The sequence below is a fragment of the Sceloporus occidentalis genome, unplaced genomic scaffold (assembly GCF_023333645.1).
Source record: "Sceloporus occidentalis isolate IW3139 unplaced genomic scaffold, rSceOcc1.0.p SCAF_3, whole genome shotgun sequence".
Lineage (NCBI taxonomy): Eukaryota > Metazoa > Chordata > Lepidosauria > Squamata > Phrynosomatidae > Sceloporus > Sceloporus occidentalis.
The window spans coordinates 129,072,667-129,091,796 of record NW_028316983.1 but is presented as its reverse complement, the minus strand read 5'-3'; the positions used below and the strand labels follow the sequence as shown (position 1 = coordinate 129,091,796).

At 40.5% G+C, this 19,130-nt stretch overlaps 2 protein-coding genes and 1 pseudogene across 19 annotated transcripts in view; all 3 read left to right on the top strand.

The window, feature by feature from the left end:
* Positions 1 to 19,130, top strand: part of LOC149316757 (protocadherin gamma-A6-like) — a 379,402-nt gene that overhangs the window by 156,248 nt on the left and 204,024 nt on the right. Inside the window, exon 1 of one of the 18 annotated variants that reach the window (XM_089516189.1) lies at positions 2 to 2,614. The exons of 16 other annotated variants lie outside the window; for them this stretch is intronic. In XM_089516189.1, the coding sequence (XP_089372315.1) occupies positions 158 to 2,614 (2,457 nt within the window). In that variant the 5' untranslated portion in view covers positions 2 to 157. Of the gene's footprint in view, position 1; positions 2,615 to 15,503; positions 18,091 to 19,130 lie in introns of those variants that run through there. One more of the 18 variants, XM_089516190.1, reaches the window with a different exon arrangement.
* The window catches only part of LOC149316760 (protocadherin gamma-A6-like), a 211,839-nt gene that overhangs the window by 100,740 nt on the left and 91,969 nt on the right, over positions 1 to 19,130 (top strand). The gene's annotated exons all lie outside the window — the stretch shown is intronic.
* LOC149316761 (protocadherin gamma-B5 pseudogene) lies at positions 5,443 to 7,977 on the top strand (annotated as a pseudogene).

Genomic DNA, 19,130 nt, shown 5'->3' with positions numbered 1-19,130 from the left:
AAACAGCAGAAGACGACATGCAAACACATCAGCTTGAGAAAAGAAAACTACTGCAATGTTGAGAAGGAAAAGCCAATGATACTATTAGTACTTCCTTGTTAGTATTTCTGAATCATGATGGGGATTTGATGTTCTTCAGTTTATTTGAAGAGACCAAATGAGAATGAAGCAAATATTCTATCTATTACTGAGTGGAATGGAGAACAGACACAAAGAAAACAACAGACCACTACCAAGGCAAGTACTTTTCTTATTCTTCTCTATTTTATGCAAAGCTGCCTCTGAGCACATTCAGTACTCAGTCCCTGAAGAAATGGAAAAAGGCTCCATGGTTGCAAATCTTGTCAAAGATCTGAGATTGAATACTGCAGCAATAGCCAATAGTAAACTTCGTATATTTTCTCTAGATGAAAAGCAGTATTTCACAATCAGTTCAGAAAGTGGGAATCTTTATATAAATGACAGGATTGATAGAGAGCAAATATGTAAGGAAAGTTTATCCTGCTCCATAAATTTTGAAGTGATGGCTGAAAACCCTATGAATATTTTTCATGTAACTGTAGAGATCCAGGACATAAATGACAATGCACCACATTTTATGGGTGGTGATATCAAGCTACAGATAAGTGAATCCACATTACCAGGAACTATATTTGTTTTAGAGCAAGCAGAAGATCTTGACATTGGGTTGAATGCTCTCCAGGATTATCACCTTAACAATAATAAGTATTTTACTTTACAAGTTAGAAATAGAGAAGATGGAAAGAAATATGCAGAATTGTTACTAAACAAGCAGCTGGATCACGAAAGTGAGAGCAGTTTCCATTTAATACTTATAGCTGTGGATGGAGGGAAGCCTCCCAAAACAGGGACAGCCACAATATGGATTACTGTAATTGATGCCAATGACAACCCACCTGTCTTCACTCAAGAACTGTACATGGTGAACCTAAAAGAGAATGCACCAATTGGGTCTATAGTGGTACAAGTGAACGCCACAGACAGAGATGCAGGTTCAAATGGCCAGATCAGCTATGGTTTCAGAAACATCCCTGAACGTACTCGCCAGAAATTCAACTTGGATACACATAATGGAAAAATAACAATTAAGGAAGCTCTGGACTTTGAGGAAACTGAGAAATATCTGATGGCAGTTGAAGCAAGAGATGGTGGTGGATTAGTAGCTCACTCTAATGTTGAAATAAAATTATTAGATGAGAATGATAATGCCCCAGGAATAGTTCTTGCCTCCTTATCCAGTCCAATACCTGAAGATTCTGCTACAGGCACCCTAGTAGCCCTTATCAACATTAAAGATATAGACTCTGGGGATAATGGGGAAATTACCTGCCATTTAAAAGATGATTTGCCATTCAAAGTTGAGTCAACATCCAATAATTTCTATAAGCTTCTCACAGATGGTCCCCTGGACAGAGAACATGCACCAGAATACAATATCACTATCATTGCAACAGACAAAGGGACACCAAATCAGTCAACAGAGAAGACCCTCTCACTGAAGATTTCAGATATCAATGACAATTACCCTGCCTTTGAGAAAGCCTCTTACACTGTTTATGTGCCAGAGAATAATCCTTCAGGCACCTCCATTTTCCATGTTAGAGCCTCAGACTCAGATCTGGAACGCAATGGCCAAATCACTTACTCCCTTCTCAGAAGCAACATTCAGGAGCTGCCTCTCTCATCCTACCTCTCCATTAACTCTGAAACTGGCATCATCTATGCTCAGCGCTCCTTTGACTATGAACAGTGCCAGGAGTTTCAGGTGGAGGTGAGGGCCCAAGATGGAGGCTCCCCACCCCTCAGCAGCACTGCCACTGTGAAGGTCTTCATCCTGGACCAGAATGACAAGAGCCCTCAAATCCTTTACCCTTCTCAGGGAGCGGAGGGCTCAGCCTTGTTTGAGATGGTACCTCGCTCAGCTGAAGAGGGCTATCTGGTGACCAAGGTGGTGGCGGTGGATGCTGACTCTGGGCACAACGCTTGGCTCTCTTACCATCTGATCCAGGCCACTGAGCCAGGGCTCTTCACAATTGGGGTCCATAATGGTGAGATCAGGACATCTCGGACATTTTTAGAAAGAGATGCTGTCAAGCAGAAGCTGGTAATCTTAGTGAAGGATAATGGCCAGCCACCACTATCCAGTACTGTGAGTCTTAACCTGGTCTTTGCTGAAACCTTCCAAGAGGCTCTTCCAGAAATTAACAGCCCATCCAGAGACCCAGAGTATCAGTCAGATCTCCAGTTCTATTTGGTCATTTCTTTGGCTTTGATCTCATTCCTCTTTCTTCTGGCGGTCATTCTGGCTATTCTGACAAAGCTTCGAAGATCAGGGAGCCCCAAATTCTTGCAGTGTTTTGCTCCTATTCCTCATTCCAACAATGCTGTCCTATTCCCACCAAACTATGAAGAAGGGACTTTGCCTTACTCCTATCAGCTTTGTCTGTCCTCTGAATCCAGGATACAGGAATTTACCTTTCCAGCGTCCAGTGTTCAAACTGCAGGGAATATTGCCTGTAATCGTAATTCTGATGTGCTTTTGACAGCTGATCAAGGAAACATTCTAAATACAGAAATGGATAAAGCTGGTGGGGTGAGTTTTTTCTACCTGTTCTATAGACCATATGTGCTTCTATTGAGACTGAATATTTGTAACATATTTTTCCATTTCTTAGAAATTCAGTAATTATACTATAGATAAGTTATTAAAGTAATATCTAGGTATAGGCTAAATTCTTTACTGGGGCACAAAGCAGTATCATCAGAGACAGGAAGGGAGCCATTGGTTTTAAGTCATGCTTAAGAATATTTAAGGAAATAAACTTCCCTGTATCTGTATAATCCAAATCATGTGAGACTTTCTTAAGGCATTTGAATCATGCAACTTGTTCAGCAATGAAGTGTGCTGTGCCTTCTGTACAATGAAAAGTGTGCTTTTACTATTAAAGTTGGACTTGTAATTTGAGAAGTTGAGAGGTTTGTGCTCCTCTTTGTGCCATAAAGTCTCAAGAAATATCAGTCTTGTGTTCCTTTCAATAGTGTGTGGTAGGAATAGCTTATGGTGGGGAGAAGCCCTCCTAGTAATTACCATCATTGATTTTGGGAACAGTGGGAGCGATAATGTACCATTGGTAGGGTTTATAATCCCAAACTATGACGCAGTACAGACCACCAACAAGCGGCGTACCATAGCTGGTATTAGGGTTAGGGAGTATGCACCATGTACACGCTCCCTAAACCTAATACGTACTGTTGGCATGATAATGGCAGCACCCTGTGTACACGGGTGCCACCATTATGACATCATGCACATGCCACATCCAAATGGTGCGGTGCACGTGTGACATCTTTGCACCGCCCTAATCCGGCTGTGGACGAGAAGGAGCTCTGAAACAGCTCCAAATGGCTGCGGGAACGGCGCCAGGGCAAAAGGTGCCGAGCTGCTCCTTCCTCCCCTGGCTCTGGCTCCCGGGGTGTCCAGGGACATGAAGCCCCAAGGACACCCCTTTTCCAGGCCACGGGGAAGTGGCATTTTGCTGCTTCTCCATGGTCTAGAAAAGTGCTGGATTGGGGCCTCTGGGCTGCTGGTATGGCTGCCCTGGCCCCAATCCTCCGCGGAAAGCGACGGCTGTGGACCGCCCCTTTTCCGCAGTCTGTATTGGGCCTATATATGAGCAAATGCCTCTTTAAAAGTATTTGATAATTTACTTTGCAAAATATTTCACCTTTTAGAAAACATGTTCAGATATGCTTTTTGAAAAGAATATCAGTTATTCTCAGATACCTTATTAAATGTGATTTCTAAGAACTGTAACTTGGGCCTGAAACAGATGGGCTTAAAACCCAGCTTCTGTGGGGCTTTGGGCTGTGACAATTACATGACGCATACTCTCAACCTACCTAGAAGCTGTCCTGCAGCCATGATGGAGCCACCTAACGTAGTCCAAAAGGTACAGATCTTTTCTGTTTCTTGCCATGGTCTATTTGGGACTGTGGCAGCAGGTGCCCTTGGGGCCTCAGTGTATGGTCACTGCAGCCCTGGGGCAATCGCACCTTGAGTGGCTTCAGGCCTCCCATTCCTGCTTGTCTGTCTCACCCTTAAGTTTCTGTGATGTGTGCATAGCTCTGCTTATCTTTTGTGGACTACTATAGCTGTGGCAAAAGCTTAAAGATGTTTCAGTACCCTATCACTCAAACTGGAGGAAAAGAATGATTAAGCTACCTAGTTATTTTATTTGAGACCATTTTTGATTTTACAGTGTACATGGCAAAAAGGTAAGTGTTTAAAGTGAAACTAATCTGTTTGCAAAATATTTGCAGCTACACGGATATATTAGATTTTGGGTTTGTCTTTTTCCCCATCATAACTTCGGTAGAATATTGTAAAACCTTTATTAAGATATATAAAAAAGCTATAACATAATCATCAAATTATGTTACTATGGGGGGGGGGGCGGAGGTGGCTGAACAAAAATATCAAAATGTGAAGAAAGTAAGGTTGGGGGAGCATGGGGAAAACCTCACTATGGCTCATGGTATCATTTCAGAAATGTGAATAAAATTAGTTTAAGAAGCTCACAGCTAATATCTTCATTATTAATGTATCCATATTGTGTTAGCACAGAGCATCTGCAACACCAATTTTCCCAACATAAAAATGTAGATATTACATTTCCAAGTCTTCTAAATCTAAAAGTTTCTAAACATATAATTGATTTATATAAATCAATACAAATATAAAAGTCTAGTAGCGCTGTCAATGGACAGAAACATGAGATGGAGTGTGTGGAGTACAGAAGAAACACCCAAACCTGATACTGTGTTTTTTGGCAACAGTGATAGTCACTCCTCCACTTAAGAAGGACAGCTTCGCACCAGACACAGGCCCAAAAAACCAGAGAGCTTATCTGTATGTGTGTGCCTGCATTGTAAGCAAGAGACACCATCATAAGATAAATTAAAGCCACAGATTTATTAACAACTGCTTTGAAACATAAATGTTCAGATACAGTTCTTCAGCATTTAAATTTATGCTTGTCTTCTAGTTTGATTTTGTCATTGAGGTTCATTTTTACTTATTCTACTGAAACGTGCACACACAGCATTATAAAAAATATATATTCATTTCCAAACAACAAAATATTTAAACTTATTGTATCTTTATATGCAGCTATAAAAACAGCCAGGAAAAAAATCTTTTCCATATCAAGACAGAGCTTGCAGCTCTCCAACTAAGCCTCACAGTGTCACTGTTGACCAACACAGATCTCAGAGAGTAATTGCCAGTCTTGAGGTTGCTCATATTCACTACAGATCAGGGAAACAGCAGAAGACAGGGACATACAAACACATCAGCTTAAGAAAGGAAAACTGCTGCAATACTGAGAAGGAGGAATCAGTGAAAGTATTAGTACTTCCTTGTTAAGTATTTCTGAATTGTGATGAGAATTTGAAATTCTTCAGCTTTTTTGAAGAGACCAAATGAGGATAAAGCAAATTTTCCCATTATTGTGTGGAATGGAAGACAAATACAAAGAGATCAGCAAATCGCTACCAAGGCAAGTACTTCTCTTATTCTTCTCTTTGTTCTGCAAAGCTGCCTCTGAGCACATTCAGTATTCAATCTCTGAAGAAATGGAAAAGGGTTCCATTGTGGGTAATCTAGCCACAGATCTGAGACTGAAAGCTGGAGAAATAGCCAAGAGAAATCTGCACATCCTTTCTCTAGGTAGAAAGCAGTATTTTACTGTTAGTGCAGAAAACGGGAATCTTTATGTAAATGAAAGGATTGATAGAGAGGCACTTTGTGGGGAAACTAAATCTTGTGTCATCAGTTTTGAAATGATGGCTGAAAATCCTATGAATATTTTTCACATACCTGTAGAGATCCAAGATATTAATGACAATGCACCACATTTTCTACATAGTGAGATCAAGCTAGAAATCAGTGAATTAACCTTGCCAGGAACAACATTTGTTTTGGAGGAAGCTGAAGATCTTGACATTGGGGTGAATGCTCTACAAGATTACCAGCTGAGCAATAATAAGAATTTTATTTTGGAAATTAGAGAGATGGAATATGGAAAGAAATATGCAGAATTAGTACTAGAAAAACAGTTGGATCATGAAAGTGAAAGCAGTTTCCATTTAATACTTACCGCTCTAGATGGAGGGAAGCCTCCCAAAACAGGGACAGCCAAAATATGGATTACTGTGATTGATGGCAACGACAATCCACCTGTTTTCACTCAAAAGATGTATATTGTGACCCTGAGGGAGAACACACCATTTGGGTCTTTAGTGGTACAGGTGAAAGCCACAGATAGAGATGCAGGTTCATATGGCCAGATCAGCTATGGCTTTCGGAACATCCCTGAACGTGCTCGCCAGAAATTCAACTTGGACACACAAAATGGGAAAATTACAGTTAAGGAAGCTCTGGACTTTGAGGAAACAGAGAAATATTTGATGACAGTAGAAGCAAATGATGGAGGTGGATTAGCAGCTCAATGTAAAGTTGAAATAAAACTGATAGATGAGAATGACAATTCCCCAGAAGTGATTCTTGCCTCCTTATCGAGCCCAATACCTGAGGATTCTGAAGAAGGAACTCTGGTAGCTCTTATCAACATTAATGACATAGATTCTGGAGATAATGGGGAAATTACTTGTCATTTAAAAGATGATTTGCCATTCAAAGTACTGTCAACCTCTAATGACCTCTATAAGCTTCTTACAGATGGCCCCATGGACAGGGAAAGCACTCCAGAGTACAATATCACTATCATAGCTACAGATAAAGGCACACCCCCTCTTTCAACAGAGAAGATCATCTCCTTGAAGATTTCAGATATCAATGACAACTCCCCTGCTTTTGAGAAATCCTCTTACACTGCCTTTGTGCCAGAGAACAATCCTTCAGGCACCTCCATTTTCCATGTTCGTGCCTCAGATCCAGATCTGGAACGCAATGCCCGAATCACTTACTCCCTCCTCAGAAGCAACATTCAGGAGCTGCCTCTCTCATCTTACCTCTCCATTAACTCTGAAAGTGGCATCATCTATGCTCAGCGCTCCTTTGACTACGAACAGTGCCAGGAGTTTCAGGTGGAGGTGAGGGCCCAAGATGGAGGCTCCCCACCCCTCAGCAGCACTGCCACTGTGAAGGTCTTTATCCTGGACCAGAATGACAAGAGCCCTCAAATCCTTTACCCTTCTCAGGGAGCGGAGGGCTCAGCCTTGTTTGAGATGGTGCCTCGCTCAGCAGAGGAGGGCTATCTGGTGACCAAGGTGGTGGCGGTGGATGCTGACTCTGGGCACAATGCTTGGCTCTCTTACCATCTGGTCCAGGCCACTGAGCCAGGGCTCTTCACAATTGGGGTCCATAATGGTGAGATCAGGACATCCCGGACATTTTTGGAAAGAGATGCTGTCAAACAGAAGCTGGTAATCTTAGTGAAGGATAATGGCCAGCCACCACTATCCAGTACTGTGAGTCTTAACTTGGTCTTTGCTGAAAACTTCCAAGAGGCTCTTCCAGAAATTAACAGCCATTCCAGAGACCCAGAGTATCAGTCAGATCTCCAGTTCTATTTAGTCCTTGTCTTGGCTTTGATCTCATTCCTCTTTCTTTTGACGGTCATTCTGGCCATTCTTATGAAGCTTCGGAGATCTGGGAGTCCTAAATTCTTGCAGTGTTTTGGTCCTGTTCCCCATTCAAACAATGCTGTCCTATTCCCACCAAACTATGAAGAAGGAACTTTGCCTTATTCATATCAGCTTTGTTTGTCTTCTGAGTCCAGGATACAGGAATTTGCCTTTCCAGTACCTAATGTTCAAACTGCAGGGAATATTACCTGTAATCGGAAGTCTGATGTGCTTCTGACAGCGGACCAAGAAAACAGCTTAAAAATAGGTATGGATAATGCTGATGGGGTGAGTTTTTACTGTACATGATGTTGCTGTTATTGTTTTTATTGACAGTAACAATGGTATGAACCGTAGCAATGCAAGCAAATTTAGAGAGCCTACTCCCAATGCCTCCAAAATTTCTCCTCCTCTAATTTTAGCTTTTCAAAAATCACCTCAAAGGGTCATTTCCACTTGTTGTGTCCCTACAAGAGAAACAAGTATTAAATTTATAGCTGTGTCATGTTGTTTATCTGGTTTCAAGCTATAAAGTCTTGTTCCATTCTTTCTAACTGCAACAATGAAAGAAGGGTGCTATTTGTATTGTAGAACGTATGTGCATATATGAATGGAGCATTTACGCTGTAGACAATTTATCCTGAATTAATTAAAAATCAGAAAGAAATTATAAAAGACAAAGAAATCCCTCTAGGTTTTGTAAAATTGTAAGAAGTCTCAATAATCCGTAATCACATAGAACATATAAAAGATATAGAAGGCACTACATCAGTTAGTTGCATCACATACAATATATTGTACACATCACATACCATAAATGGATCCAACCGTGACTTGCAGATGTCAACAACCTCTGGAGATGAGGAGTCAAGTGGGCACACTTTTAAAACTAGGTCTATAAAAATATTAGTGGGCAAAGACTAATGTACTCATATATTGGTGTGGGACAGAGTGTATAATGCATAGGAAGTGAAAAATTATTGCATTGCCACAATGTGCTCTCTGTGCTTAGCACTCCAAAGAGTTCTGCTCATTCCCTCCTGTATTCTTGTGAGAGACTGACTTCACAAACACCCATGACATCTCCTTCCTTTCTTCATGCAAAATTCTTCTCCAAAGGTGGGTGCCTACCAAAGGCAAAGGGTGCACTGGCCATTTTCTCTCATCCACATTCTTGTCCCCCTGGCATATACTCACTCCTGCAGCTGGTTTCTTTCTTCCTAATCTCCATTCAATGCCAGTGATTTAAATAAAGCCTTAGCCAACTGAAAATAAAATAGAGGCTATTCTGGATATATCACCCTGTCTAGGCTCCACAGAACCAATCATAACCATGAAATTTACCTAAACTGGGGCAGTGTTGATGTCTTTTTTCAAGGAATGATCTGTTTGTAGCTGGCCTGTAGTTGCAGAAATTTAGGACTTTACCACACAAGCCTCCGTCTCACCTCAGTCTTACTGTAATTGCATTAAAGAGAACAGAAACATACCAGTAGTTACGTTTGTAGTTTTTATTATTGCATGTCTCTTCAGTAGCCTGAAGGGTGCTTTTTGTGGCATTGACAGTCCCGCGCTCTCTCTTCTGTGTTCCCAGTAAACTGCCTCCCTGCCATTTTTATTTTCAATTGCAATTCCCGGAATGCAATTTAATAAAAAGAAACAAAGGGGGGGGGGGAGAGAAAAGGAAAGGAAAGAAAGTGAAAAAAGGTGGGGGGAAATATGCTTCTTGGAAATAGTGAAGGGTAGGGGGGAAAGAAGGAGACCAACACGACATTACTGCCCAATATCAGGACTGCAGCGGAAGCAACTTATCACATCTGTGGAGTAATGGGGTGGTGGCACAATTGGCCCTTTATGAACAGGTTTTCCAGTCATTGGTAAAGATGTCTTATGTAGTGCTTCAGAGGCACAGCAGCAATGGGTTGAAGGTCACATTGTGCAATAGGCATTGCCAAAGTCCTTATTCTCTTGCTCCAGTTGTGGTTTAAAAACACCATATAATGAAGTCCTTGGAATTTCATTTTCCTGGCCCCTTTCAAAGGGAGCAGAATGGAAGGTTGGATTCCTAGCTGCATTGCACTGATTTCCATTTTCAGCAAGAACAACTCTTGCTATGGGGTTAACAGTTTTCTGTGAATCATTACAGAAGTTTAGCTTTTTGCACTGATAGCGCAACCTGATTAGGAGAACTTTGGAGATGAGATGTGTCTGTTTCATTTCCAAAGTATTTTCATCTTTTGAATGCAAAATGAGTCATTTTTTAATTAGGTTTTTGGATTGTGTGGCAATGGTCTAATCAATAATGGAAAAGCCTTGGTTAAAATGTTTTAAATGACTCTTAGAACCCCAGTTTCCCCTTTCTGTGGTGGGGTTGCTTGAGGATGCACAAAAGGGATGCTTCTAATACTTGCCTCTTTATTGTTTTGTTGTGAAGCAGAGTGTCACCCTGTCTCTGCAAATATCAGCTTGAGATGAGCTGGGGAGGTGTGGTGGGAATGCTCATTTTGAACATATCCCAATTTTGCTTTATCAGTTGGTTGTTTTCCCTTTTCTCTGTGACTTACTGCTGCTACTAGGGAAGTGTGCCAGCAAATATGTGCCTCACTGCGTTGTTGGAATCAGTTTCAGAATCTCCCTTATTGTGAATCATAGAATCATAGCATCATAGATCAAATTAATGGGCCATATATCAAGACCAAAAGTTGTTGCAGCTGTAAACTGTGACATAATGCACTCACGGGTAACTGATAAGTTCACTGGAATATTGAAAATGGCCCCAAGGTTTTAGTCAGCACCCATCAGTTTATACAAAGCATAGATATTGCAAACATTCCATTTCTTCCATTAAAAGGATTGTTTTGCAATCTTCAAATAAAGATTGTCCCATAGAGTTAATTTAGTCTAACAATATGGATCAAACTGTAACAAACAAGATACTATGATCCAAGATACTATGATCCAGGCAAGAGAACCTGCAGAAGGTATTGCCCCTTTCTTCCTTAAATGGACAGAATCCATCCAAAAAAGAAGCTCCAAGTAAGATGATTCCAACACAACCCTAGGAGGAGTATCTGAATTAGGCCTCATTTTCCAGTTATTTGTATGAGTGAGGATATATGACTTATGATATAAACTAAAGTCTAGAAAACTAAATCCTCCTCCTGAAAATGATGGATGCAGCCATTTGAGTAGAAAATGGGGTTTAAACATTTCTGGGAAACAGTACTGATTTTCTGAAAAAAATAATCACATCCAAGTTGCACTTGTAGTTCAAAGCATACCTTGCAGTTCTCATATCCTCAATGTGGCACTGTTAAACCAACATGGAAAAAAAGAAAGCGAGAGATAGGACAATGGAGATCCATGGATATTTTCTGAAAAGTGGTTACTACATCATTGTTCTTCAGATCAGGAAAACAGAGATCACAAAGGCAAAACATGCTTGCTGAAAATCGAAATTGAATGGAAAAACAGATTATTTCACCACCCCCATTTTCCCCTGCATATTTGGATTTGAACTAATTTTTCTTAAAAGGGGGGCTAATTTCTCACAGAGAAAATTTCTGCATTCTTCTGGGATTTTGATTGGAATTTTAAAAGGAATACTTAATTTGTTATACATCTAGATGAGCATAGGGAAGGAAGGGAATGGCTGGGCATTCACAAGGCAGGTATTGCTGCTCTTACTATGATGGCCCCTCCACATCTGCTGGGATTAGGGGCAAAGCCCCCCCTTGAATGTGGAAAAACTGCAAATAAAAAAAAATGCTATTCTTTTTACCTGGGATAACACCTCTCTAAGAATCCCTAGGTCCTCCAGGGCAAAGCTATGATAAACATCTGCCAGAAATTGACCATAGAATCAAGTTGGAGGGCCTACAGATGCATAAAGAAGTGTTTTCTCTAGGAACATCTAAGTTTTCCAGCACAACTCTATGGTCAACCTCCAGCAGAGTTGTGTTTGAGCATCTAGAGATTCCTAGAGAGAGCATATTAATCAAATCCAGAAAAAAAATCAAATCTGCAAACATCAAAGCCACAAATGTGGAGGGCCAACTCTATTGTCTTTCTCCTGCTGAGCTGCCCCAGAGCAGCTGCAGGAGTCAGGGAATTTCAAATTCCTGCAGTGCTTTGGCCCTGTTCCCCATTCAACAGTGGGTGCCATATTTCCCCCCAATTTTGAAACTGGGACTTTGTCTTATTCTTAGCAGAGTCTCAGAGGAATAGGTTTACTTTTCTGGCTCCCACTGTTCAGATTGCAGACAATCTTCTTTGTGGTGACAAATCTGAAATGCCAGTTTTCAGTTGGAGAATGTTGACAAGCTAAGCTACTTGGAGAAGGAATCAGTTTGATTGCCTAATTCCCTAGTCATTTTTCACAGGTGATATGGAAATATCACATTCATCAAATTCATCTAGTTGATTACAGGTAGGAAAGATCTACTAGTATGCGATGTCTGCTGGTGTGTGTAGATAGACCTGTACTTTATAACATTTCTGTTTTTAAAATTTAATTGAAAGTGAATTTTTCATGTTGAGAATATCGATGAGATAAAGTTTCTTTATTTCCAGTGCTGAACACATAGTCATCTACCAAAAGCGACAAGGCTTTACGCATGTACATGTTGTATAACTGAGGAAAGAAAAGTATACTACTAACTGGCCAAACAAGAGTTTAAGTTGTGTTTTATATCTTCTTTATAATTGATGCAGGAGTTGTTGTTTTGTTTCTGAGCTTGGAATATTCAGAGTCATATACTTGTATTATTATTATTATTATTATGCTTTATTTATATAGCGCTGTAGATTTACACAGCGTTGTACATACAAACAACAAAATAGATAAAGTAAGCCTGCCCATGGCATACAATCTAAGAAAGTGTGAAGTAGCCAGTTAGACTTTTCTTCTGGGCCTTAGTGATGATTAAATATTTTACCTTAAATACTAACTGGTAAAGTGTGCACCTGGAATTCACTTTGTTTTTGGAACCGCAAGCCCTCTAGATTACCCAAACTGTCCTTTTTCTAGCAAGAAGAAATATTAATTGTCTCTCCTGGAAATTGTCAGAAAAGTAATGCACCTTTTCAGTAGGGTGGAAGGAGTCTTTGCATTGTTTAACATGTTTTAAAACCTAATTTTTGAAAACTAGCGGTTGTTCCTGAATTAACTTTGTTTAGCCATTCTGTATGTGTTCACATTCAAGTGTTTATAAAAACTAAACACTGTTCAACAGCATTGCTTTTCTGTCTAATACTTCATCCATTGGTAGCTTTATAATGTAAAAAAAGGTTATCTTTCCAATGATCCATGCATTTGAACAACGGCAGCATTCTATACCATGAGAATTTCATATTTAGAAACACTTCCACTGTAGTAGGATGCATAATCTCTAGCAGTTCATATAACTAACATGGAAAATTCATAGAACTAACAGGAAATTAGTTTCTGCTGCTACCAGGGAAGTGTGTTTCTAACAGAAACACACATTACTTCATAGAACTAACAGGAAAAATGTTCTGCATATGCATTAAAGAGATTGAAGGTCCTGTGTGTGTGTGTGTGTGTGTGTGCCTTCAAATCACTTGATGACCAATGAGGACACCATAAATTTCATAGGGTTTTTTTAAGAGTTTATCACACAGAAGGAATTTCGCTTAATTTCGAATGAAAAGAAAGTGGGGCCAGAACGCATTTACGTGAATTTGCTAGTTCAGCGAATTTACATGAATTCAAATTGCATTCGAACTGACTTTCCATTGCCTGAAAATAGCTTGCCATTGCCCGAAATTGCGTGTGGTAGCCTATCACGCAATAATGTTAAAACCTATGATTGTGTTCGGATTGCCATTGGATTATACTTCCAATTTCCCTTGTCTGATAAACCCCTTAGAGAAGGAATACTCAGAGCTAGTTTTGCCAGACCCTTCCTCTAAAATATACCTTCTAGTACCTGGTATTCAGTAGCAGTCTCCCATACAAGGAGCCCTGGTGGCGCAGTGGTTAAATGCCTGTACTGCAGCCATTCACTCAAAACCACAAGGTTGCGAGTTCAAGACCAGCAAAAGGGCCCAAGCTCGACTCAGGCTTGCATCCTTCCGAGGTCGCTAAAATGAGTACCCAGACTGTTGGGGGCAAATTAGCTTACTTGCTAATTAGCTTACTTGCTGTTCACCGCTATGATCTTTGGAATAGCGGTATATACATTAAAAAACAAAAAACAAGTACTAACCAAGCATGACCCTGCTTAGCTTCCAAGATCAGATGGGATCTGCTGGCTTCAGGGTATTTAGGCTTGGAAGTGCTGCTCACTAGGAAAGACTCAAGATGGAAGCAGTTTTTCTTTTAAAGGCACATAGTTCCTTTCTTTTACTGGTGAGAATTTTTCATTATACCATTGCAGTGGAGGGGTTCTGGGGGATCCTCTGCCGGAAGAGTGGTGATTCACTTTTTGGTTTGACAGCCACTCTTCATGCAAGTGTTCCAGGCTGTATGGGAACTATCCCCATGTTGGATCTGTCTTGGCCTAGGATACAACACCAGGAAAACCTCCATACAACTTTAGAGGTGCTGCAAGAGGCACAGCCATAACACTAAAAGTAGATTCACCACTTCTGTGGCAGTGAATCCACTGGTCATCCAACCACAACTTGCCCTTCACCTCTTGCACACCTTTTGAAAAAGTGGGAATGATACAAATCCACTCATGACATAGCAGTAGGGCACCAGCACCGCTGAGCTGATGATGTACAAGATCTTGAAAAATGCTACTTTAGTTTCATTCTCTAGCATTTCATTCCATAGTATTCAACGTTTGAATACTCAACTAATACATCTCTGCTCATTAGTGTGTTAAGATAGAGATGTAGAAGAATCCAAACATCTACAGCACTTGCAGACAAGTAAGGGAGCTAGGCACATTGGTTGGCAATGGTAGAAGACTACGGAAAAACTTTGGGTAATATAGAAGTATATGAAGAAAACAGAACTGTGGTCTAGAATAATTTATAATAGAGTTGTATTGTGTCCTTTAAGAAAATAACTTCCAAAACAAACACACATACCAGAATCATTAATGTTTGAACACCACTTGGAACATTTTAAGCAACATCGAGATGACATACATATAAAAATCATAATGAAAAGTTTCTGTGTCACCTGAGGAATGAATTTACAAATGTGTTAGCAAACAAGTACATACATCAGCCAGCTCACTTTTGTTCAGGTATTCACTCACTGAACTCTGTAGTATTCACTCAAAAGAAACACAAGCTTTGCTGGTATGTAATAATCAGCAACACATACCAAGTGGACAAAACAAAATTCCAGATATTTGTGTTTTTATTAGAAAAGCAGTAGGTTTTTAAAATACACAAATGTTCAGCGTTAAGGCAGAAAGTACGTAAATTAGATGGACAAAGATGTCACCGCTGTAAATCTTACATTCATTGATTCCACATAACTGCCCAGGAAAATGCAGGAAGCCATCAATTCCAATTTCAGAATATGTATAACAGAAAGAGAGAAATAGATTATTACTTATTAACCAGTATACTATTGTGCAGTGAAGTTGCATCACTAATTATTCTACAGAGAACCACCCAGATGAAATTATAAACATATACTATTTTCCAAACCACTTAATACTTGTTCTACCTCAGAATAAGAGTACATGAGATCTTTGCCATCTAGTTTCAAGATAGAGCTTGCAGCTCTCCATCTAAGCCTCACAGTGTCGCTGTTGACCAACACAGATCTCAGAGTGGAATTGCTAAGCTTGGAATGGCTCATATTCACTGCAGATCAGGGAAACAGCAGAAGACAGGGACATGCAAACACAGCAGCTTAAGAAAGGAAAACTGCTGCAATACTGAGAAGGAGAAATCAGTGAAAGTATTAGTACTTCCTTGTTAAATATTTCTGAATCATGATGGGAATTTGAAATTCTTCAGCTTATTTGAAGAGACCAAATGAGGATAAAGCAATTCTTCTCATTACTGAGTGGAATGGAGAACAAATACAAAGAGAACTGCAGACCACTACCAAGGCAAGTACTTCTCTTATTCTTCTCTTTCTTCTGCAAAGCTGCCTCTGAGCACATTCAGTATTCAATCCCTGAAGAAATGGAAAAGGGTTCCCTTGTGGGTAATCTAGCCGCAGATCTGAGACTGAAAGCTGGAGAAATAGCCAAGAGAAATCTGCACATCCTTTCTTTAGGCAAAAAGCAGTATTTCACTATCAATTCAGAAAATGGAAAACTGTTTGTGAATGAAAAGGCTGATAGAGAAGAAATATGTGTGGAAAGTATATCCTGCCCCATCAGTTTTGAAGTGATGGCTGAAAATCCTATGAATATTTTTCATATAACTGTAGAGATCCAGGATATTAATGACAATGCACCACATTTTGTGGGGGGTGATATGAAGCTAGAGATAAGTGAGTCAACTTTACCAGGAACTATATTTGTCTTAGAGCAAGCAGAAGATCTTGACATTGGGGTGAATTCTCTCCAGGATTACCACTTGAGCAATAATAATTATTTCATTTTAGAAGTTAGAGATAGAGAGGATGGAAAGAAAAATGCAGAATTAGTATTAAACAAGCTATTGGATCACGAAAGTGAGAGCAGTTTCCATTTGATACTTACGGCATTGGACGGAGGGAAACCTTGCAAAACAGGAACAGCCAAAATATGGATTACAGTAATTGATGCCAATGACAATGCACCAGTTTTTACTCAAGATCTGTACATAGTGACCCTCAGAGAGAAGGCACCAATTGGGTCTTTAGTGGTACAAGTGGAAGCCACAGACAGAGATGCAGGTTCATATGGCCAGATCAACTATGGCTTCAGAAACATCCCTGAACGTGCCCGGCAAAAATTCAACTTGGATTCACAAACTGGAAAAATAACAATCCGGGAAGCTCTGGATTTTGAGGAAACAGAGAAATATATGATGGCAGTAGAAGGGAGAGATGGGGGTGGATTGGTGGCTCACTCAAAAATTGAAATAAAACTATTAGATGAGAATGACAACAGCCCAGAAATGATTCTTGCCTCCTTATCCAGTCCAATACCTGAAGGTTCTGCATTAGAAACCTTAGTAGCTCTTATCAATGTAAAGGATGGAGATTCTGGAGATAATGGGGAAATTACGTGTCATTTAAAAGATGATTTGCCATTCAAAGTTGTGTCAACAGCCAATAACCTCTATAAGCTTCTTACAGATGGCCCTTTAGACAGGGAAAGCACTCCAGAGTACAATATCACAATCATAGCAACAGACAAAGGCACACCTCCTCTTTCAACAGAGATGACCATCTCCCTGAAGATTTCAGATATCAATGACAACTCCCCTGCCTTTGAGAAATCCTCTTACAATGCCTTTGTACCAGAGAACAATCCTTCGGGCTCCTCTATTTTCCGTATTCAGGCCTCAGATCCAGATCTGGATCGCAATGCCCGAATCACTTACTCCCTCCTCACAAGCAACATTCAAGAGCTGCCTCTCTCATCTTACCTCTCCATTAACTCTGAAACTGGCATCATCTATGCTCAGCGTTCCTTTGACTATGAACAGAACAGTGAGTTTCAGGTGGAGGTGAGAGCCCAAGATGGAGGCTCCCCACCCCTCAGCAGCACTGCCACTGTGAAGGTCTTCATCCTGGACCAGAATGACAAGAGCCCTCAAATCCTTTACCCTTCTCAGGGAGTGGAGGGCTCAGCCTTGTTTGAGATGGTACCTCGCTCAGCAGAGGAGGGCTATCTGGTGACCAAGGTGGTGGCGGTGGATGCTGACTCTGGGCACAATGCTTGGCTCTCTTACCATCTGGTCCAGGCCACGGAGCCAGGGTTCTTCACAATTGGGGTCCACAATGGTGAGATCAGGACATCTCGGACATTTTTGGAAAGAGATGCTGTCAAGCAGAGGCTGGTAATCTTAGTGAAGGATAATGGCCAGCCACCACTATCCAGTACTGTGAGTCTTAACCTGGTCTTTGCTGAAAACTTCCAAGAGGCTCTTCCAGAAATTAACAGCCAATCCAAGGACCCAGAGTATCAGTCGGACCTCCAGTTCTATTTGGTCCTTGCCTTGGCTTTGATTTCATTCTTGTTCCTTCTGACAGTGATTCTGGCCATTCTGACAAAGCTTCGAAGAACAGGGAGCCCCAAATTCTTACAGTGTTTTGGTCCTGTTCCCCATTCAAACAATGCTGTCCTCTTCCCTCCAAACTATGAAGAAGGGACTTTGCCTTACTCCTATCAGCTCTGTTTATCCTCTGAGTCCAGAATACAGGAATTTACCTTTCCAGCGTCCAGTGTTCAAACTGCAGGGAATATTGCCTGTAATCGTGATTCTGATGTGCTTTTGACAGCTGATCAAGGAAACATTCTAAATTCAGAAATGGATAAAGCTGATAGGGTGAGTTTTTACTTATTGCTACCTATTCCACAGTCTGTATGTCTTTCCATTAAGACTGAATATTTGAAATGTATTTTACCTTCTATTAGTAATTCTGCAATCAAATACATAAATAACTTATTAAAGCAATATTTAGGTATGAGTTAAATTGTTTATTGGGATACAAAGCTCTCTGGGTGAGACTGAAAGAACAGAATCATCAAAGACTTAGGCCCAAAACAGACGGGCCAGTTAGAGCGGCACCCAACCACTTTGAAGGCATGATGTTTAGATGACGCATGCCACCGAAGCAGTTGGATGCTGCTCTGGGGCCAGCTAAGGCAGCCCAAAGCTTCCAGCAGAAGGAGTGGATTTAATCTTCTTATGCCAGAGACCTCTTAGCGACCACGGCAGCAGTCCACTTCTGGAGCCGTCTGCCCAGTCATCACAGTCCTGGAGCAATCAAGGCCAGAGTAGCCTTTGAATGCTCCTTTTGCCCCCTCTCCTTCGCTCATTTGTTTTTAGTTCATACTTATGAATATTTGTAGAAACATACTCCCCTGTGTTTATATATCTGTTGTCCAAATCTTGTGAGAGTTTTTGAAGGCATTTGAATCATGCAACAGGTAGAGCAATAAACTGTTCTGTGCATTCTGTACAGCAAGAAAGTGTGGTTTTGCCTTGTAATTTGGACTTGTAACTTGACTTGTAATTTATAATTCCAGAAGTAGAGCGGTTTGTGTTCCACTTCGTGCCATGATTTCTCAAGAGCTATCAATCTTGGTTCCGTTTAAAATATTTGTTAGGAATAGCTTATGGTGATGAAAAGCCCTCATAATAATCACCATCATTGATATTTGAGAGCAGTGGTAGCCAATCATTTACCACTGATAGGGTGTCTAAACCCAAACTTTATATGAATAAATGCCTTTTCCAAGAATATCCTACAGTTCTTACTGATAGTTTTCTTTGTAAAGCATTTTCCCTTTAAGAAAATGTGTTTAGATATGCTTTTGGATGGAAAAATATCAATTAGATACCTTCCTAAATGTGATTTCTAA